Genomic DNA, 22,752 nt, shown 5'->3' with positions numbered 1-22,752 from the left:
ATTAAAATGACAGAGTGGTTGAAGTTGGAAGTGGCCTCTCCTACTCTAGGAAAAAGTTGGTGGCATCTTTAAGACATTATTTGAGAATGATATACTGGCATTTTAACACACTGCATGGATAATGCTTATCAGGGCACTTATCCATGGAGCCTTATTTTTGAAACATAAATTGGTCATGTAATTCTGTAATTATTTTTTGCTGTTTAGCTATCAAAAATACCTTAGGACCCCACTGCCAATCTAAAGAGCTTGTTTAGTATGCTCCCTTTTATAAACCAAACCAACTTAAGTACATTCCAGATCTTTGGCCAAAACACAAATCTTTTCTCCTACAGGGGGAAGTACACTCAGATGACTTTTCTAGACTGCAGCCAAACATTGTGGTGTCACTATAGAAGAAAAATAATACAGAGAGAACTGAGCAGCTGAAAAGTATTGCTATTGAATTAACTTTTTTTCTTGACAGATAGGAGCCTACTGCTATGTGGAATGTTCAGCTTTAACACAGAAAGGACTGAAGACTGTTTTTGATGAAGCTATTATAGCCATTCTAACTCCAAAGAAACACACAGTGAAGAAAAGAATAGGCTCAAGATGCATAAACTGCTGTTTGATCACGTGAGATACATTTGACAATGGCCAGGCTTACTGTGAAATTCTACTGAATTTAAATACAATGCATTAAGTACACAGCGAACTTGTTACAAGTTTGAAAGCTGAAACCATGATTCTGCCTTCTACAGCTGGTGAAATCCACAGGAATAAAATCAAACTCAACGAACTTGTAATAAGAAGCCACCACATCTGTTAGAAATATTTTATTCAGACTGGAAGGTACAATCTCTCAGGGTTACATAGTCTAGAGGAAGCAAAAACTGCACCATGTTGAAACAGCATCTATATGATTTTATTGCGCGGAGATGCTTGGCCTGAAATACTCTGAATTAATTTGGATAGTCTTCTGCTTTGACTATACACATATATATATATCTCTTATAAAAACAACAACTTTTGCACAGTCTGTATGGAATCTGCACAAAGAAATACCTTGTCTCTCTTTGCTCCAGTTATCTGCTTTTATATGTAAGCTGCTTCCGGTTCCAGTGTATCCACAGAGGTGCAATAATCAGACCAGCCACATAGCCAAAGGTCGCTCCGATGGAACAGGAGATGGGCCATACCTGAGGGGAGAACACAAGGTAAAAGCAGACGACAAGGCGAGCCTTTGTGGTTTCTTGTACTTTGTGAGCACAAATTCTCAGTGTAAGCTAGGTACTGAAAGACAGTAGTGTCTTATTCTACTTTAAAGCTTGACGTGTTTTCCAAAAAATGCCAAAAGTGTAACAATCATCTTCATGGACACTAAATGCTGTTGTACAGTTTTTAATTAATATGCATTAAAATGTAACCAGGCCTCTGGCTATTGCAGACTTCAGTTTGATATTCCCAAAACTATGTGAAAAAAATTACAGTATTTATATCCCCTGAAGTGTTCAGCTAAGCTGACTTTCTGTTCTGCTGCACACATTTGGAAACCAGATGGTGATTTCTCTTTCCAGTCTCTCATGGTGTTCTGAAACTTTTAGAGGTGTGTATAAATGAACTAATATTCAAATAAGGCCGGAGACTGAGATGGATAGTGGGTTTTTCTTTTTTTTTGTCTTGAAAAGTAGGCAAAGGGATCAATTTCCCTCTGGCTGGCAGTAGGGAGGGAACATAAATTTTGAAACTTACTGAACATCTTGCACCCAGTTCAGCAAACATGTAGTAAGCCAGTTATGTTAACGAGAGCTTTAATTATAAGCTCTATTTCCTAGTATAAGAACAGGGAAACTGACTCAATACAGCTGACTCACTTTCACAAACCATCTAGTACTGAGGCAAAGAAGTAATGGGGTTCTCCCCCCAGCCCCTTTATTTTTTAATTGGTGTTGATTTGCAGAGAGGAATGGTCAAAACATAACCAGTCTGTCCTCAGATGTAGCTTATATTGCCAGTCAACTACATAAGGCATTTGATGGAAGTCTCAGTTGTGCTGGTGATTAAAAATATTTACTGTAGAATAAACTGAATTCCCATTCCCCTTCAAAATTCTCCTTTGCTTTTTTTTTTTTTTGGCAAGGGCAGTTTTACACTTCCTGGTGTACAGTGCATGTTCCTGAAGCAAGTACAGACTGCACTCTCCTATTTTTTTTTTTAATTTTTAAATTAAGGGGGATATTTCCACCTTCTATAGTACTTGAGACTGAGAAATGCACTAGACATTATTAAAGAAAATATCCACTTCTCAGTGTCCAGCCTTCTTTTCTACTTCATTTTGGTTTGCAATTCATGAATATCAACTGAACTTACTCTTAATGGCACTAGTTCCTCCTTTCATTCATTTCTCTAGCTCTGATTCTCTATACTTCATTATCACTTGGAAAAAATATATTTATTCACATCCTTTGATCACAGGAATTTTAACTAGGAATAAGAGTAATGTATTTTGTCCTCAGCTGTTTCATCTTCACATTCCTTACCATTTGCAGTTTTATATATTATTTGGAGGTCTTAAGGAGTGTAGCAAAGATGACTGTAAACGAGGTGCCTTAGGTACTCTTTATTGACCTTGTTTCATTCTTCCATATCTGGACATTCTGTCTCTGCAACTTCTTTTTGTTGCTGAATATTTTGGCTGTTGCCTCTCAAACCAAAGACTTGCTTGTTTTCATTCATTTAACAGTGGTATTGTAGATCTTCTATAAAAAGCCTTGAGATGCTTTGGTATGGTAAGATATTATGTATATTTAAAACTCACAGGAGTTTGTGGCCTTGGCTAAACTTACACTTCAGGTGGATTTTTTCAGCTTTTCAATGAAATGTAATTAAGTTATTTCTAGCATTTGCTTATTACACATGTCTAAAGGACAAAACAATAAAAAAGCCCCTGCAACCCCAGCTGCTCACTCAGTAACATTCAGTTGAAACAGGAGTCCTGCTTTCTTATCCACTGATGAAGTCAAATACCACTCTTATGTCCACAAAACTATGGGCAGAGACTTCATAACTCGGTGGTCTTTTTACATCAAATTCTCTGAGTGATCAATTATCCTTCATTAAACTTTACCTACATTAGGTGAATCTGTAGTTGCCTATTTGCTTTTCAGAAGTATAGGTAGACATCGGATGCCAAATTTTTCATGTTCCCTTAACTAGAGAGTCAATATCCCTGATGACCCATTGACCCTGTATCCTTTGCTATTTTGTGTATAGTGGGCGATTGTTGGTATGATTAAAATGATCTCTGATGATTGTTGTAGTTTCTTTTACCTGATGGAACTACAACTTGGAACATGATTTTTCAACAGTTTTGTAAATTTTAGTATTAATTATGCCTCTGTCTGTCTTTCAAAATATTCAATTTTTGCTTTGCTTTTTAAAAAATCATTGTTACCTTACAGAAATTTCAAGCTGTCTCAAACACATGGGTCTCTGACCTCTGAAATCTAACCCTCACCAGTGGCAGATAGCCAAGACAGGAGGCAAAGGGAAGAAACCGTAAAACTCCCCATCTCACTGTCTATGAATGAGACAGAAAATAAGCACCACCTCATCCCTTCTAGTGGCACAGAACTAGGCCAGATACTCGTTCTTATTATGCTGGTCAGATGGCCCAAAGTAGTTCTGAAGGCAGTTTGATTGGCCTTTTGAAAACTCCCTAAGTATAGGAGTTAAAAGCCTGGACTTAAGAGCGTTGCTGTCCTTATGCTATTTTCTCTAACCCTCAAGGCAGGGCAAAAAAACCCGTAACAAATGAGTAATTATACTAGTTCTGCACCTTTTATTCTTGACTACCGGCCTTTAGACTACATGCAGCCAGATGCACCCATGGGTATATCTAAAGCTGCAAGTTATCAAAGACAGATTAAGGTGCGGCTCTTAAGCACATCAGCTCCACTAAAATAACAGCCCTTGCATATGCTTTTTGTCTGTCTATGAAAGTGGGTTTATTTTGCATTAGCTGCTGGCCTTGTTTTTCTGAGACCCAATCATTTTCCACTGGACCTTTTAAAATTAACTTGACTTGCTTGATCGGTCTGCTTTTGCCCTGTCTTTTATGTCATCTCTTAAACTTGGTTTACCTTCCCTGACTTGGTATGAACTGCCCCTAAGTGATAAAAATCTAAGCAGCTAATATCAATTGTCTGCCTGTTCTAAGAGATTCCATTCTGCTTGTCTGAAGTATGCAACTTGTAATATACTCCTCATCCCTCGAGAACTATTCAGTGCAGTTTCTCCTACTTTATGCTGAGGAAGCTGACGTATCCTACCCCAGTACTGATGTCATGTGTAGGCTGGGTCAGCAGCAGGGGAATAAGATGTTGGGCAACCGCATTTAACTGCACTTTTTTTGAGGGGGAAGAAGGATCTGGCGAGAAAAGTGTGGGGAGTGCAGGAAATAGGACAGAACATTCTTCAGGAAACTGTCATGAAATGCCCAGTTTGTCCCAGCAGCCGGGAATCATCAGGTACCATCCACACACCCTAATACAAGAAGAGTTAGTTTATGTATCAAAAGCATGCAGAAAAGGGCACTTTTAACAACCCATATATGATTACTAGAAATTTGAACAGCAGCTTGGCAAAAACAAATCTCCCCCTACATGCTTAACGAGCACAAAAATGGTATTTTAAGGGACAGAGCATGAGCCAGTGGTTAGTGCAAAATGATCCTGACTTTTGCTATTTGTTTAAATTTTCTTTTTGCCTTTTCATCTGGCAGCAGTTGATAGGACTTCACAGAGATTTCTTTAGGCTTGCTGAACAGTCACTGCAGAACTGCAAGTTTTCTAGTATATATTCAACTCATTTTAAGAATAAGGACTCAAAATAGGAATTGCTAACCTTTCAGGACACAGATGAGCTAGTTTTCTCAGCGCTCTTTAGAACACCTATGAAGTGATGTGAGAATGCTTATTAGCATGTTGCACAGAAAGCAGAGCATGTTGCAGGATCCCGACATGGCATCTGGCTCTGCTGTACTATGCATGTAGCTCGTTAAACCAGAATTCTGATTGCATGACGGTTTTGTCATTTATTACAAGTCTGTAACTTGCATCCCGTGCAGTGAGAATTACATAGACATTGATAAGGACATAAAGGCCAGATTCTTATAGGTCAAAGGAGCAACACCCTAATAAAGGTTTTAAGGATACTATTAAGTTAGCAGCTGACTGCTGGAAGTTGAATTATACAAATGCAAGTACAGTGATGCAATCTCCTGTAATTACCTTTTTTCTAGTAAACTGGTCTCATCCTTTAGATTAGTGCTTTTCTCATATTCCTAAACCTGATTTTTTTTTGTATGCTTACTATTTCAAAAGACCCATTTCTGACTGTCAATTAGAAAGCTATGTAATAGTTTTTGTTTCACTTTAAAACTGAATAAATGAGCACAATTACTTTCCCTCCCTGTTTCTAACATGCCTTAAATTCCTGTTTAGTCTGTACTGTGTTAAAAACTTCAGTACATGCCTTTAATCTATTTTGGTTGCATGCACATGTTAACTAAAAGTGTCTTATCACATTGTACAGAATGTGTGTGTTGACAAGCACATGCTGAAGAGAAGAAAGTGTGAGGTTTTTTTCAGGCTGGCATTTGTAACTAGAAGTTGGTTTTGTGGATTTGTGATCTAAAGTTATAGCAAGCATAACTGCCTTTGATCTCACCATGAAGGTTTACATTAAGAAAACATATCATTAAATAAACAATGATAACCACACTAAAGTGGAACAAGCTTCTACCTCTGTTTAAAAAGACTCAAACACTAGATATTATCCCTTCTACTCATGTAAAGCAACTTCTTTTACAACAGAACTTTCACAGTAGCTAGTAGATCTGAAAGCAAATACAAGAAAGAAGGAAACACTCTGAGCTGTGTGAAGAATAAATAGTGTGAAAGTTTATAGTCCTGTTTCAACTTACTTGAGTAACTACCAAGAACTGTACCCAAGATTATCCAGATTATTTTTCAGGTTACAAAAGTCTGAGAGGTATCTCTGCTAATATTTACAGTCATATTGGCTAAATCACATGGCAGTCAATCAACTCATTTGAGTTATATCAGCACTATTACGTTTGCGGCATCCAGTATAAAGTGGGAATATATCAATTTCACTTTTACCTAATGATATGAAAACAATGTAAGCAGAATATTGTTTCAAAGTTACTTTTTATCATTAGTTACAGGTACTACAGATCAAAATTATGCTACAAAAAAAATCCCAAAACAAACAGATGGGCAGGCATGCATACAATAAACCCAGGAACATGTTTGAAAAGTCTGTTATCAAAACATGGAATAAACCCAGGAACTTCACAATTTCCAAAATTCATTGCTGTCAAAGATGAATGGGGTGTCTGCAATACTAGTTCCACTGCCTATAAAGCATGCTGATAAGGTTTTGCTCTTAATTATACCACCTTGTTCTGCAACTGAGGTACCCCAGGCTGAGCAGAGAAAGGATGTGTCACAATGCATCTAGTAACACTCTAGCGATCCTGTTCTGTTTCAGTGGAGGTGTGCTTTAAGGTGCCACTTCTCAGATGACACATGAAGCCAGGATCCTAATCACATGATTAAAAGTACACCGCCAACTTGAAATAGGCTCTGAAAAAACTGAGCAACTGTGACAAAGGAAGTTATTTTCTATTTCTTTGCTACAACTGCCATAACTCACTGTAACCGTTGCATACCCACTGCGCATCAGAGGGACAAGAAGTGGATGTGCAACTCCTTCATCTTTTGAACATCACCTAGAATAGCCTTATTTAAATGGTCATAATTAAGTGCTGAAAACTATTTTAAAAATTGTTTAAGAATTAGATAGTAATCTCAAAACAATGGCAAATTTATTCTATCAGTCTGACACTTGAAAAATATTAATATCTTGCAGATAAGATATTAATATCTTACAGAGTAAGTCTTGAAAAGTTTGGGTGTGTTTGTTTGTTTTCAAATACAGCAATTTAAATACTGTAGGGACTAACCTGCATTCGTGTAAGGCAACTATCTTAACCTTTGAGATAAGCTTAATTCTGCAGACCTATAACCAGGAACGAGCACAGAGCAGGCCTCCCTGACCAACTCTTCTGCATAGTTACAAAATAAATGTTTCTGAAGACTAGCAGAGTGGCAATAGGCATGGCCAAATTATGTTAAAAAGTTACTTTAAGAAAAACAGAATAATGAAAAACAATCATCAAGATACCAACTGACTTTCAGCAATACATTTTATACTTCTAACAGAAATGCTTTATGTATTTTTCATTTCCATTCTGAAACATTATTCAGATAATTAATGTCATTTTATTTCCAAACCAACATTCTGTTCCTATTAAGTAATATTTACTTAGCGTAAAAATTGTTGTATGCTAAAAAAAATGCATTTTACATTATTTCAAATGTAGACAGGCCCACTAATCTGAGTATCCCCTGTATGTAATATTTTTCAAACATAAACATGGAAAATAAAGTGAAGATTTTCTGAGACATCTGTATTTATCTCAGTTTTGTTGCGTGTCACAGGAGGTATGTGTAAAGAACCAGTAGGTTTTCTTTGGTTTACGATACTTCAGGATGAAGTAGCATTTTGATTTTAGCCATTAGCACATGAAGTGGAACTCCTGATGATTCCATACTAAGTTTACTCCACAGAAGTCTGAAGTACTTAAAAGTAAAAACAAATTGTAGTGAAAGATGTGCAAGACATATTGACATATGATTTTCTGATCAGGTAAGATATAGGTAATGGTACTACAAACTTCTCAGCTTCTGCTAATACATCTCAACCATGATGTCAAGTGACGACTACTATAGAATTTTTCAGTTCAATTAACACTGCACGAAAAGACGCTAATCCAAATACAACAGCTAAGGACTGGGAAACAGATTAGCAAAAAAATGAACCTAGCGTTGCCCTCAATTGCTTTTTCTTTTAAGCAGCAACGAAGTGACATCAGAAGAACTGCCATATGTATCAGTGTGGCAATTTGGACAACAGGTGCCTTACAGAAAAGTGCAGGCAGCTTCATTCAATACTCTTAATGGCATTCCAACATCCTCAGTTGTCTCTTCCTTCAACCTCTTGTTTGCTTCAGGTGAGTGACAACAGACCATTTGCATTTGAAACCATTGCTATAAACAGAGTTCACAGAAGTGGCTTTACATACTGCACTCTCTGAACCGGACTACGGTCAATTTAAAAGTAGACTGGACACTCTGAAATTGTCTACAGTTTAAAGAAGTGCTAAATCCTGATGAAGTGGAAAAATAAACCAGTTAAAGACAGTGCTTTACTTTTTGTGTGAACCTCAGCTTATATTAGATTGTTCTAACAGAGCTAAATCAACAGCAACAGCATTTTTAATTCCAAGCTTATAGTGCATTTCTGCACCTGCTGGATGTCAGATGTTTTTGCTAAGTTCTGACATTTCAGGGCCACAAACGGAGCACAAGGGCAGCAGCAGCAACCTTTTGGTGTGCTTTATTAAGTGATATTTCTCAGCTATTGTTGACACATCCAAATCCTGTAGTACCAATTTCACCTTGTCTACAACACTCTTTAAAGAATTATCTGATGCTAAAGGTACAAATGCATCTGTGTTTCCGTAACACGTTGTTACACCACACATACTAACCATAACCAATAGAAACATCAGAACCAGATTTTGCAACAAGCAGGCTTAAAGGCCTTAACACTGCTCTCTAAAACCACATTTAAACCACATTTAAACCACATTTTCTGTTCTAGAACAGAACCATTTCCACTACAGAGTTTAATTTTTTTTCTTTCAACAAAAAGTCTAAACACTAACAAAACCCGTTCTTATCTCAAAACCTGGTCTTGAGTCCAAAGACTAAACTATTCCATTTGAGTCCCTTTTTGGATCCGAGAAGGGTAAATCCAAAACTGTAATCCTCAAACTCTCTGCTTTTAGGCTAATAGGAGAAACAGCTGATGTCAAAAGCATGACAGCTTAATACGTTATTCATGCAGATGCCTAGAAGTAATTGGGTTTTGACTGGGCTCTGATTACTTTTAAGCCTACATTAAGATCTACATGATTTTTTTTTCAGACCTTGCTTGGGACTTAATCCATCGGTGTTCCCATAAACATACCAGCTGGGTTAGGTTCTATACAAAACACGGACAGTCCATGTCTTTTGGGGGGATTTTTTTTTTTTTTTTAATAAATAACCTCTTCCTGCAACTGCATTATGTAAAGGTATTTTTATGTTCAATAAATCAGTGGTTAGTTCAGTCACTCAGGAGATAGGCAATCTGCAGTAAAGATTTTCTTCCCAAACTAAGCAGATCTGCAACAACAGCAGAATCCTTTATGAGGGCCATTCTTCTTTCCCCTGCCTTCGGCTGAAGACACCACAGAAAGCACCTCTCCTCTTTCACTGCCACAGTGGAAGAATCTACTATGAGTTTCTGTAATCACCTGACGTCAGGTAGCAAAAGGACTACTCTTGCAAAAAGGAGTTTCATTGCTAGTTCCCAGCAGACTTCTGAGGAACACCAGAAACACCTCTTGGCTTTGAAGATTTCTGAGACAGCATTGCAGAGCTACTATGTGCAGCTCAACACCTGTGGTGTTGAATCCATACTGCTCATTGGAGATAGAAAGACAAAAGATTCATGTCAACTGTTGCATGAAGTTCAGTGTTTCCACAGAACCTGATTCATACATATTTCAGCTTGGCTGAACTGGGAAGCAGTGTTTCCTGGGCACCTATTGAAAATGCCTGTCCAGGACACTTTTTCCCCCTCCTTCCCCCTTCTTCTGTGCCTTCATGACTGATATTTAAGAGATCACCTTCACAAAAGTATTAAATCCTCAATAGGTGATCGGAAACTTCTGAGACTTGGGAACAGCATCTCTAAGAAGCAACTTTAAAGAGGTTCATTTCTGCTTTGAAGATTTGTTACCATTTTGGTGCTTTGCTGTGTTGCTTTGCTGAGATAATTTGACTTTTAAAACTGCATTACATTTTAACAAGAACTGCTTCAATTTCTCCTTATACAGCAGATCTTTAAAAATTAGCACTTAAAACTACCGTTTTCAAAGACCATTGAAGTGGCAGCCTGCAGGTCTGATAAGTAAACTTCTCTGTGGCTGCTCTTGAATTGGTCACATGATGATTAATGACTGAGCAGTTCCGATCCAAAGTGGAAAGCAAGATTCTTCCCCCACCCAACTACTTTAAATGCTACAAGGTAAAAGATGGAGACATGGGGATATGGAAAAATGAGGGGAACTTAAGGGAAAGAACATAGCAGCAAATGCTCTGGCTCTAGGCAAAGGAAAATTGCTTTGATGCAGGAATCAATAGTCAGAAACTCTACCCTGCCAACTCTGGTATCAGGAGTATGTCAGAAATGAGGGTGGAGATGGTGAAGGAAAAAGGAAATGCAGACATACAGTTTTTGCTGCTGCCTGAATTCTCTGGGGCGCGTTCATGCCCAGGAACAGCTAGTGACAAGTTATGGTATTTGAGGTTTCTGCAGATGCTTTGCTGATCTGAGAAGTCATATAATATCTTTTTAGACGTTTAAGTATAGATCATAGAGCTTAACTTTGTCAGTCATGTTTGTTTTTTATTAACTTGGAAGAGTTTTCGAACAGACAAAGCAGCCAGTAAATTACCCAACTTGTGTGTTCTACTATGGGAAGATGGGTGAATGGACAAATAAAGTAAAAAATTAATTGTACTTAAATAGTCGTGTCTTTGTTTTGTTCATCAGAGTCTACTGAATTTTTCCTTATATCATTGATGCATACAAGGTGAAATTTTTGTACACAGCATATGAGCAAACTCTCAGATTTTGGGAATCAAATAAAACCTGCCAGATGTGATGAGCCATTCTACAATCCTAGCTGAGCAAGAAAAAAGTGCTTGCCTCTCATTGGAACAGGAAAAGTGGGTAAGACTTTGCAAGAAGATATAAGATTGCATTTCAATGAATCCCTTGAATTTGGGGTTACATTCATGTCAATCAAAAATTAACCAGTGCCAATACATACCTATGTCAGATTGCTGGTGAAACTTCTTGCAAGAGTAAAGCCAAGTGGTTTTAGGGAAGAAAACCTGATTTCTTTACTTAAAGTATTAACCTACTCCTCTATTATTTTTAAATAGAAATTTTAGGATCTCATTACACTGTTGGAAAGAAAGGCTGGTGGCATAAAAGCAAGCTGTTAGCTGCTTATGGATGACAAACTTCCATTGCAGTTGTAAGCCACAACATCTCTACAATATCAGAGAGAAAAGCGTGTTGCCTGTTACAATGATTTCTGAAAAAAACCTTTGAAACCATCTGCTTAAGAACAGGCCTGGTAGAGACTACTCAGCTGAGAGTGTATGAGTTTGGTAACCTGAGGAAAGAAAATATCCACTGAAGGCATTTAGGAAAAATCTTACTAGCATCATCATTTTATGGCAACTGCAGACTTCAGTTCTGTTTAATGGAATCATTTCTCCATGCCAATAAAAATATTAAGAACACAGCACTGACACTTGAGTTTATAAAGACAGAATCTGCAATGCCAGCTTCCCAGTTTTTATTGTGCAACTATGAAACTAAGGCTTGCCTTCCTCTGAAATCAGAAGGTAAGTTGTTAGTACTGTGCTTTGGCCGCACCATTTCCACAAATCAATCCAAATCCATTTAAAATGCATGCTGTTAAGTGCTTTTATGGAAGATAGAGGGTAACTAAAGCACTAGGAAAGCATCTTTTCTTCCCTACCCATAAACAATCAAAGCTACCAGACTGAAGGCAGACAATCTTGGAGCCATCTTCATTTCACATTTCTCCTCCTGCTTGTCTAGCTTCTTATCAAAGAACTTACAGCTCTAGTTCATGATAAAATTTCCATGCAACAGACACTCATAAATCTATAACAAAGAACTTATTAAAAATGGAGGTAAAAATTTTGCATTTTACGTCCTAACACTGTAAGCACAGATGCTTCCAATGACTTTTTAAATGTTTGGCATAACCCTGTAGGAACAGCTTATGAGTAAATCCAATATACCTGTACAGTTTCAGAGCAATTTTGTGTAGCATGCATTTCTAGAAAATAAATATTTTTATATTTATGATAAAGGTGTACATACTAACCTGCCAAGGCCGATCCCAATCAAGAGGAATAGGAAATGCTCCAAACCAAGCTCCAAATATACTGCAGATGGTAGTAATCTGTAGGCTGCTTTCCCAGATGGATGTAGCTCTGTAAAAACAGTATGTTACAAGATTTCAACAGCAGAAGTTACCATGTCAGAATGTTAGATCCAGTTTCTCCCAAGATTTTTGAGACTACAAATAGATACAAAAATCCATATATTTGATAAATAGCATGCAGGTTTCTCATAAAAGATACGAACTATAACTAAAATGTAAGTTGCATATTCCAGCTACAATCGCAATCTTTCTATACCACACATTCAGGATTTTTTTTTTCCCTTGAGATGTTTACTGCAAAAGCTAATTTATTTACCTGGAAATGCTCCTAATGAGCTTGAAATACTACTTGACTGAGCAAGTGAAAATATCACGATACTGTGTGCATTGCAAGGAGAAGCAGACATGAAAACACGTGCACAGTCACAAAGTATTCTGTGGTGTAGACATGTTGCTATTTGATGACTATGACAACTTGAAATTTAAAATAGAAGTCCATTATGTGAATATTCCAATGCAAATTTCCATCAACTGAAAAGAAACATTGCAAATAAACGTAACCTGCATGTTGCAGCCCTTCAGCAACATTGCATCAAAGTTCAAGTACACTGGCTGCAGCATAAATCTATCGCACGCTGAAGAACTCTGACATTGCCAATCATGGCACACATCGTATCATAAGAGATGTTAATGACTTCAGTTCTCAGTTTATAGCCTTCTACCACTACTGACTTCAAAAGTTTTGGAAAAGTTGGGTTTCTTTTTAACAGACAAGCACTCATTGCTCATCATCAGCCTACCAAGTGATTGCTTTTATTTTCTCAAGCCATGAACATCTGAGTACTTGGTACCAATTGAAAAACAAGAGCAGTGGAAGTTCAGAACACATTAGGGGACAACTCCGAGACAGAAGAACCAGGTAGAAATCCCCTCCCCAAATCCATAAAGTAAGAGATTTGAATCTTCAGTTTGCTACATCTCAGATTATAAACACAAACCTAGCTTTAGCTAACAGAAGAAAGAAGATGTGCATTTTTATGGCTTAAACTAGAAGGATGGTAAACTCTGAACTTCACATGTGCTGTTTATGTTGCATGACATGAAAGCTTTAAGCCTACACCTTGTTTTGAAGAGTCTAAAGTTTCTGACTTTATTTCTGAGTACACCTAACTCACTGCTGCATTTGCTATTGACCAAACGGCTCACAAGCGTAAAGCAAGTATTTTCCATTGTTTGCAAAATAAAGGTCATAAAGATTATAATATTTATGGTGCAACATTGACATTTTGAGCAGAACTCTTTATTTTACAATAACCCCACCCCTTTAACTTACAACACTCCATTTCAATTCACAATCCTAACAGCTTGATATATTTTCTAAAAGGGAAAGGTCCTGATTTAACTCTGGAACTGTTCAGGCGTCTGCACATAGAAAATGCTTGTAAATTATTTTCAGAAGCTGAATAATTGAGCAGAGAGTTAGGCAGCACAGGGAACAGAACATTCACAACAGCCTTAAGCAGCGAAAGAGCCAGCAGAATATGCCGAGGACTGACTGAGGTACATTCGCACCCCGCAAGACATCTTATCTGGTAAATCTACACACATACTGCTGCACCATATGGAGATATCAGACTGAACACAAACCAAAACAACAGAATTAGCAAGGCACAGCGCCCAAGTGAAGAACAGTCACTGGCAGTTTCACAACCATTTGAGCTGCACATTCAGCCACTCCACAGCATGGACACTGGCTACTCAAGTACAACCTGACTTGTCCTCCAACATCATCCTGAAGGAACAATGCTTTGATTACTCTCTTCATGGAATGTCACCTATTGGGATTTTTGTAGGTATTCTTTAGCTCATTAAACCATCACATAAACCCCTCATTTAGTGAGGTGGACTGTGAACTGGCTGAAGGAAAGAAACCAGAGAGTTGTGGTCAATGGGGCGGAGTCTGGTTGGAGGCCTGTATCTAGCGGAGTCCCTCAAGGGTCAGTACTGGGACCAGTACTATCCAATATATTCAGCAATGACTTGGATGAGGGAATTGAGTGTACTATCAGCAAGTTTGCTGATGACACCAAACTGGGAGGGGCGGCTGAGACACCAGAAGGCTGTGCTGCCATCCAGAGACCTGGACAGGCCGGAGAGTTGGGCGGGGAAAAATTTAATGAAATATAGTAAGGGAAAATGTAGAGTCTTGCATGTGGGCAGGAACAACCCCAGGTTCCAGTATAGGTTGGGGAACGACCTGTTAGAGAGCAGTGTAGGGGAAAGGGACCTGGGGATCCTGGTGGACAGCAGGATGACCATGAGCCAGCACTGTGCCCTTGTGGCCAAGAAGGCCAATGGCATCCTGGGGTGTATTAGAAGGGGGGTGGTTAATAGGTCCAGAGAGGTTCTGCTTCCCCTCTACTCTGCCCTGGTGAGACCTCATCTGGAATATTGTGTCCAGTTCTGGGGCAATGGATACAAACTGGAACACAGGAGGTTCCACTTAAATTTGAGAAGAAACTTCTCAGTGAGGGTGACAGAACACTGGAACAGGCTGCCCAGGGAGGTTGTGGAGTCTCCTTCTCTGGAGACATTCAAAACCCACCTGGACACATTCCTGTGTAGCCTCATCTACGTGTTCCTGCTCCAGTGGGGGGATTGGACTAGATGATCTTTTGAGGTCCCTTCCAATCCCTAACATTCTGTGATTCTGTGATATGAGGCTAACAACTGCAGCAACATTTATAAACTTTGAGTTTTATAAGTTTCTTTATTTTTAAACTACAAATAAACTACAACTAAGATCATTCTGCAGGAAAAACTAGTAATATTTAAGACAGGTTATGGTTGGAATCAATGATCTTGAGGGTCTCTTCCAACTGAAATGATTCTACAATAATAAATGTTCACTAGTGGCACAAAGGCCTTTTAAAGCCTGAAGTAATTTTTTAACCCCCTTAACTAATATAATAAATTAAGTGCTGCTTTAAATTATGTTTGAATTAAGAGGTTAAGATAACATTAAAGAATTTACTAAGACAGCTCCTAGATAGACAAGATCTGGAATTTTGGGCTGTGGCAGGACTGAAATAGTAAGCAGCACTTAGTATTTGATGACATCTACCTTTATAAAGAACATTTCCGAGTCTGTAAGAGTACACAGTTCACAAAAAAGTGATAAAATAGGTGAAATGAAGACTGGAAGGAGCCTTAAAGTTATGGTTTTATACTATTTTTAGCAAGGTCCAAATAAAATCTATTTCCTACCCAGGTGACATAATTACTATTATACCAGAAATTTCAACACCATTATTCAGATTAGTGATCTGAAATAAACAGTCTCCAAAAGGAGCAATAAAAATCAGCAACTGAAAGCTGATTTTTAAAGGCTTTTATAAAGGAGGCTGTTTTAGCCAACAATTACTGAAAAGCCATTTAAAGAATGTCACCTGCTTCCAATAACCCCTCCTGTAGCTTTTATTTCCCTCTGTCTGCTTACGGCAGCACATGATAGCATATGATCAGTGTCATGACATTGGTCACAACACCAGATGTCAGAACCCAGAGACAGCTGGCATGCTCCCCTCCCTTCCCAAAGGCAGAATTAGTGAAAAGAGCACTGTTTACAGCCTGAGTTAGAACTGAAGTTTTTATGATGTAGAATACACAAACTTACTTTTCTCAAACATTCTATGTGTACATAGACTATAAATGTGTGGGTATGAAAAAATTGTTCAGATTTCTTAAAGTTATTAAAAAAAATCTATTTGGCCCATTAAACTAACATTTCTAATTCAAAAGTACACTCAGTTTGAAAATGTGGAGCATGGGCAATTTTCTGTCTTATGTTTCACGCAATTGTTTCATGTATACAGAAAAAAACACCCAACCAAACAATGCCTCCCCTCTGTCCCACCAACAACCCAAGCTTTATAATACCAACAATAAACCTGCAGTGTCACAGCTTACATGTTACCACGAGACAGCACATATAATCTGCCTCCTAGAGGCATGGGCACTTAAAGCTTGATCTTGCAGTAACCCTATTAGAAGTGATTTTACTAGCAGTGCCTGCACTTCCTAGCGCTGCAAGTAGAAACAGAAAGATAAGCGTCTCTGCAGAAAAAATAAACGCTTTGCAAGATTAACCCCAAAATATTTATCAGACTGACTCAGTTGTACCATAGCTATTATGATGCAATAGATCACACACAAGTTGTTTGAATGTAACTTTATGAATAGTCCTGTGACAAGATATTATGCACATCGGCATTTTCACACTAGACCACTTAAAACTGCAAAAAGCTATTGAGAGTAATCGCTATGTAATTAATATCTGTTACTTATTTACACTTGATATATCAAGATAAACTTTTTTTTCTAAATGTATTTTTCTGTCTTTCTGCAAATACAATAACACAAGCACATTTTGATCTTATAAATATTGTACAGGCAAATAAGAGTAAGAAAATTAAATGCCAGTGGTTACTGAAGTCCAAATTGTATTCAGCTATTTTTAAAATACATTCCTTTTTCATTCTAACCTATACACTTAATCAGACTTTCCAGCTTGCTATTCCAGTACAATTCAATTTGCTAAAATCTTCTTTCAAGGCAAACAGCTGTGTTGATCTTACCTAACCATCCTTTTCCTCCACTCAACCAGTCCCACCTCATTCCACACAGTTGAGACAACCTTTCAATATACTATGTCTGCACTCAGCTCACACCCATATGTGAGACGTTCCAACTCAGTCATGAGGTCAAATGAAAAAACACAGGATTATTTTTAAAAGAGCAGCTTGCTACAATCCATAAAAAATTTTGCTACCATATTGCTTTGTAGTCTATTTTCATTTAAAAGCCAGTCTAAATAAACATCATTATTAAATAGACATTTTATTCAGATAATGTCACATGGCTCCCTAGTAAGAAGTATGTACAAGTTGTCAGAGCAAAAATGCCAAAACAAGACAACTCTGTTTCCTGCTGAAATAACATTGAAATCTAGTCTGGGAAAGAAATTGACAGGCATTCAAAACCTAACCTGGCACAAAGACAACTGTTGTCAAACATCTGTTTCTTCAATTCAACTAATATTTCCAGTTGCAAAACCTCCAAAGATGACTAAGTGAATCAGCAATGATTTGTTTTGGCTAAACAACTCCGTGCTTTTATTAAAGGCTATTCAGCCCTTCCACTGCAAATAAAAAAACCCAAGCATAACTGGCTAGAATAAGGATTCAAGATATCTTTCAGTAAGCTGAGAACTGAGATAAACCAAAAGTCAATACCTGAAACTACTATAAAAAGTCTATTTTGCTCCTTCTAGACAGAAGTTTAAACCTTGAGGTGTTTAAACCTATAGTAACTCTACAGGTTAGCAGTGTTATACAACTTTTCGCTTTCTTTTGAGATAAGACTTCACCCTTATGAACCATTAAAAGCAAATGAATGCTAACATCTTATTATTAAATCTCAAGCATATCTGGGGCTTCTTTATGTTTCAGCATCACAGTCCTTCAACAATCCTGTTATTTAGTGAGTGGAAAAAAGGCAGAAGAGAGAGAAAACTTCTGAGAAGTACATTATCCTTGATACAGGCTGATGTCATGGCTGTCACTGAGGTGAAAATGAGGTTAAAAGGCTCATTTTACTTTAAACATACTCTTGAAAAGAATAATGCTTGAAAACAGCTTTCTTTGAAATTTGAAAAAGAGCATGGGTAAAGATTATATACTTATGACCACACTAAATTATATATAATTTTCACCATTACACTCAACTTAAAAGTACTGTTAAAATAGTGCTTGTTTTGGCTTGTTATTCCTACTTTAAAAGCTGTATTTACGAAGGTACTATTGGATGATGTGCAAGCTTCTCCCTGTACAGTGCAGTCTCAGGTCTCCTCTTTGTTTGACAACCACTATACTGGACTGCGCAATGGTTTTACACCAGTAAAATGTGCATTTGAAACTTTACTTCCTTCAAACACATATAAAGTGAGATTTAGTGTCTGGACACCAAAAATAAAAAGCCAGTTTTCTGAATCAATGTCTATAAAAGACAGACTACTTTTCTTTGTCAGAAAAGCTTTCATAAGCTTCTAATTACAAATAAGAAAAACACCCATAATTCAGGAAGTTTTCCTTTCTTTATAAAAAATTCCATGATATATTGTTTACATCAATTCTGTCCATTTCTATTCTGGCCAAATCAGAAACTTTAGAATAGAACTTACCCATTTTTACTAAATACCCGTATCCACGCTTGTATGTTTGGTCCCAGCGTACACAAGCATTGTAAAGTAGTAAAGGTAGACAGGAGAACTGCAAACAAAAATGTCTCAGTCACTGACCTACAAAGAAGGAATATTACAAAATTAAGTGATGCAGTTACTAATTTTATAAGAGTTCCAAGATTTAGGAAAAAAAAAAACCACAACACCTCTAAGTCAACTTGTGAAAGCATGCATGCTTTCTTAAACCTCACACATAAGAAAAAAGTATTTTCCTCTTACTCTGTAGAATAATAAAGATGGAAAGAATTCTGGTGTCTGTTATCTCAAAGACCAAAATGCAGTAATTATTTTAAATGCTTGATACCTGTAACATTTTTTAAAACACAGGTTCACCTCATACAGAACATTAGTTCTGAACTGAAGTATGCCTGAATATTTACTGCATTATTCCATTTATTTTTCTGGTTTGATGTTGTGGAAGCAACCATGAAACCAAACTACATGATGCCATTGTTATGCAGTAACTTAGTATCTCTCTCAGAAATCTGGCTGCTTCATGCCTCTTTTTTTTTTTAGATCATTCCTAAAAACTAAAACGCTAATATAAGAAGGATGAAAAATATGCAAGGTGCGTGTTTTAGAATCTTACGGGGAAAATGACTAAATGAAACTTGGAAAAATATTTGTACCCGTATGTTTAGCATAGATATTAAAGTAGTTGTTTGTAACTGTCTTGAACAACACATGTCCAAATATTGTGTCCAGTTCTGGGCCTCTCAGTTCCAGAAGGACAGGGAACTGCTGGAGAGAGTCCAGCGCAGAGCCACGAAGATGATTAAGGGAGTGGAGCATATCCCTTATGAGGAAAGGCTGAGGGAGCTGGGGCTCTTTAGCCTGGAGAAGAGGAAACTGAGGGGTGACCTCATTAATGTTTATAAATATATAGTGAGTGTCACAAGAATGGAGCCAGGCTCTTCTCAGTGACAACCAATGATAGGACAAGGGGCAACACAGGAGGTTCCACTTAAATATGAGAAGAAACTTCTTCACAGTGAGGGTAACAGAACACTGGAACAGGCTGCCCAGGGAGGTTGTGGAGTCTCCTCCTCTGGAGACATTCAAAACCCACCTGGACACCTTCCTGTGTAACCTCATCTGGGTGATCCTGCTCCGGCAGGGGGATTGGACTAGATGATCTTTCGAGGTCCCTTCCAATCCCTAACATTCTGTGACTCTGTGTGTGATTCTGTGAAATTGTAAGAGCCAGCATCCAGAAAAAAAACAACACCCCGCCCTCCAACCAAACAAACCAAAACCCAACAACCTAAAACCAAACAACCAATAAAAACACAATAAACAAACAAAAAACCCCCAAACCCCAGCACAGCCACCCTTCTTCCCCCAGCCAGGAGCTTATCCTTTAACTTGCAATGTGCCAGGAAATATATTAGTACTTATACCAATATCTGCAAGGAGAACTGCCCCTTAAAATGTTTAGGGAAAGAAGGGTCTTCTGACTTACTCAATGAGAGGTGCTCCATAAAGAACAATAATCGCATGAAACAGTATGCAAGACATGAAAAAGTATACACAGCATTTTAGAAATCTGGATATCTAAAAAAGAGCAATAAAATATCAGAATATTTTTTCAAAATAAAAGAGAACATAAGTAACATACATAGACTATATCTTATCAGTAGCATTGTAGTCTACTTATTTCTTTAATTTCAGCTACAGCACAGTATGATAATAGCACGGCATATTTCAAAACAGTTTTCCCTATGTTTAGTACTTTAAATAATTAACTAAAAATGATCATATTCCATCTATTTTTTTCATGCATTCTAGTATAGTAAAGCAAACATACAAAAGATACAACTGGAAATTACAAGATAAACAGAGATAATTTTATTGTGTATTTTTACATTTCTGTTTTACATCTGAGTGTTATGTCCATTCTTTAAAAGTCATCATTCACAGAAAGTAAAAAAATATTTAAAAGCAAGAAAATATGTAACATGAAAGAAAAGACCAAAGGTAACACTTAAAATTACATTAAATAAAAACATTTTGAACTTGGCATCTTAAATTCTAAATCCATTTGAGAAATGTCCATGACTTTATATAAATTTGCAAAACACATACAGTTTTCTCTGAATTTAAACAACTGTTTCTGGGCACTCACTATACCATATAGAAGTATAGCCACTTGATAAACAGTTCTGGTTAGATCTATTCTGATCAGGTCACCAATGGAAATTCATAATTTCACTTGAGTACTTTTTTTTACTATTTATTCCTCACACTAGGCTGGGATTAAATCTCAACCAGAACAGAGCCTGCTTCATTTTTAAAGCACAGATGGTTAAAATACCTGCTTTCCATAATGACTTTGTGTATTTTACATCCCACTCAGTCAGCAAAACACGTAAAAGCTTTGCAGACTAAGATATTGCTTTGAGGGATGTTTGCTTGGATGTTTAAGAATTGCCACACCAGAGCACTAAATCTTGCCTGACTCAGCAAGCCGGGAGTGTAAAACTATCCCCCTGACTTCAGAACGCTGCTTCTGAACAAGTTGTGTACTGCTCCAAACTTGCTGTTTTCAAACATACTTCATTGGGATTCATATCTTTAATGTGTTTGTTATAAACTACAAAAATTTCTCTCAGATTTAGATAGTTCTTTACGCAAATTTCATCATTCAAAGAAATGTGGCCATTTAAATACTTTTCTGTGTCATTTTTTAAATTTACTAATTGGTTTAATTTTTAATGAGCTCATCTCTCTCTTATGTCTCAAATTCTAAAAAATATTTCTCTTCCTTCAAAGTTATTAGAAACTTATAACTACACGTGAGAAAAATGTTTCTTCATAACACTGAAAGTCAGGTCTGGACTATGAAATGAGTTCTGTACCCATTCAATTTTGCTGATTTTTTGCCACCATGCAAATTGTTGGAAGATCAACAGCTGGTGCTACAAACAACAATATATTGACAAGAAAAAGCAAAGGCTTAGAATTGCTCACTGGACAGGTTATTTACAGGTAGAGGAAGTTTAACGTCACAAAAATATTGGAAAACTTATTTCAAAAGGTGCTACATACAGCTCATTCATAAAAAACAAGAATTCACCACCAAAAATTGTCTGCTTTCTTTCTTATTTGATTATTTCAGTGAAATAATTTGCTTCCCTTCTGTATTGTCTGGTAGTGATTTAAGAATAATATTCTTACCTTGTGAGCAAACGAAATTCTCTTAGGAGACAGATTTGGTTTAAGGACTAAGTGCAAGATTATATTGAGGGTACTAACACAAACAGAACAAACACACAGCCACGCGAGGTGCGTGCCCAGAACTGTGAATCCGTCCCAGAAGAAAGGTGGAACAATCGCTGTCAGAATAACTGAAAAAACACAGAGGAGGTTGACAGCCAAGAGCCTCCTTATTTCTGCTTCTTTCATGGTGTTCCCTGTTCACTGGCCACCTGAAAGACAGTGAGTCACATCTGTTAATAGAACAGTACAAATGCTACAGGAGATTTTTGTTTTCCTAGTCACAACACACAGAGCTCTGAGCTTACTTTGGGGGTGAAAGTGATTATTTTCATAAAACCATAGAATGTCCTGAGCTGGAAGGGACCCATAAGGATCATCGAGTCCAACTCCTGTCCCTGGACAGGACAACCCCACAGGTCACACCATGTGTCTGAGGGCTTGTCCAGTCTCTTCTTGAACACTGTCAGGCTTGGGGCTGTGACACCTCCCTGGGGAGCCTGTTCCAGTGCTCCACCACCCTCTGGGTCAAGAACCTTTTCCTAATGTCCAGCCTAAACCTCCTCTGGCACATCTTCCTGCTGTTCCCTCGGGTTCTGTCATTGGTTGCTAACGAGAAGAGTTCGGTGCCTGCTCCTCCCCTTGTGAGGAAGCTGTAGACCGCAGAAAAACGTAATTCTTTCAAGAATCAGCCCCAAACCCAGGGACGCAGCAGCGCTACGCTCCGAGAGCTGGGCCCTGGCCCCCTCACAGCACCGGGGGCGCTTCCCGACGGCGGGAGCCGCCGCCGCCGCCCGGGCTTTCCCAGCCGCTCCCTCCGCAGCCCGGGGACAGCGGCGGAGCGGCCTCCTGACACCTGTCCCGGGCTGGGGGGGCGGGTGCGAGGTTGGGGGGAAGGGGTGCGGATGAGGGGCCGGTCCCGTCTCTTACCGCAGCGTCGCCGCCGCCGCCGCGCTGCGCGCGCGGGGCCGCCCGGCAACGGAAACCGGCGGCGCCCCCA

At 38.1% G+C, this 22,752-nt stretch overlaps 2 protein-coding genes across 6 annotated transcripts in view; one reads left to right on the top strand and one right to left on the bottom strand.

Annotated features, from left to right (window-relative positions):
- The window catches only part of RHOQ (ras homolog family member Q), a 28,282-nt gene extending 17,547 nt beyond the window's left edge, over positions 1-10,735 (top strand). For 2 of the 5 annotated variants that reach the window (XM_065631882.1, XM_065631881.1), the window contains exon 5: positions 467-7,970. In XM_065631882.1, the coding sequence (XP_065487954.1) occupies positions 467-622 (156 nt within the window). In that variant the 3' untranslated portion in view covers positions 623-7,970. The other 3 variants (XR_010605972.1, XR_010605971.1, XM_065631884.1) reach the window with 3 other exon arrangements.
- PIGF (phosphatidylinositol glycan anchor biosynthesis class F) lies at positions 813-22,749 on the bottom strand. The gene is made up of 6 exons (XM_065631880.1): positions 22,683-22,749; positions 21,714-21,964; positions 19,999-20,090; positions 18,477-18,593; positions 12,176-12,284; positions 813-1,181 (listed from the first exon to the last, which is right to left on the bottom strand). Exons 2-6 carry the CDS (start codon positions 21,939-21,941, stop codon positions 1,068-1,070), a joined length of 660 nt encoding a protein of 219 aa, XP_065487952.1. The 5' UTR covers positions 21,942-21,964; positions 22,683-22,749; the 3' UTR covers positions 813-1,067.
- Between the last annotated feature and the right edge of the window lie 3 nt (positions 22,750-22,752).

Source organism: Caloenas nicobarica, chromosome 3, assembly GCF_036013445.1.
Source record: "Caloenas nicobarica isolate bCalNic1 chromosome 3, bCalNic1.hap1, whole genome shotgun sequence".
In the NCBI taxonomy this organism is placed as follows: domain Eukaryota; kingdom Metazoa; phylum Chordata; class Aves; order Columbiformes; family Columbidae; genus Caloenas; species Caloenas nicobarica.
The sequence above is the reverse complement of the archived record's forward strand: the minus strand, read 5'-3'. Positions and strand labels throughout refer to the sequence as shown.

Bases quoted from the DNA above. Each gene is read 5' to 3' on its own strand.
- PIGF (XM_065631880.1), bottom strand. From the start codon at position 21,941: ATGAAAGAAGCAGAAATAAGGAGGCTCTTGGCTGTCAACCTCCTCTGT. The intron at 18,594-19,998 runs GTAAGTCAGAAG...CCTTCTTTGTAG, and splicing joins TATGGAGCACCTCTCATTGA to GTCAGTGACTGAGACATTTT. The intron at 1,182-12,175 runs GTTAGTATGTAC...TTCTCCCCTCAG, and splicing joins ATTGGGATCGGCCTTGGCAG to GTATGGCCCATCTCCTGTTC.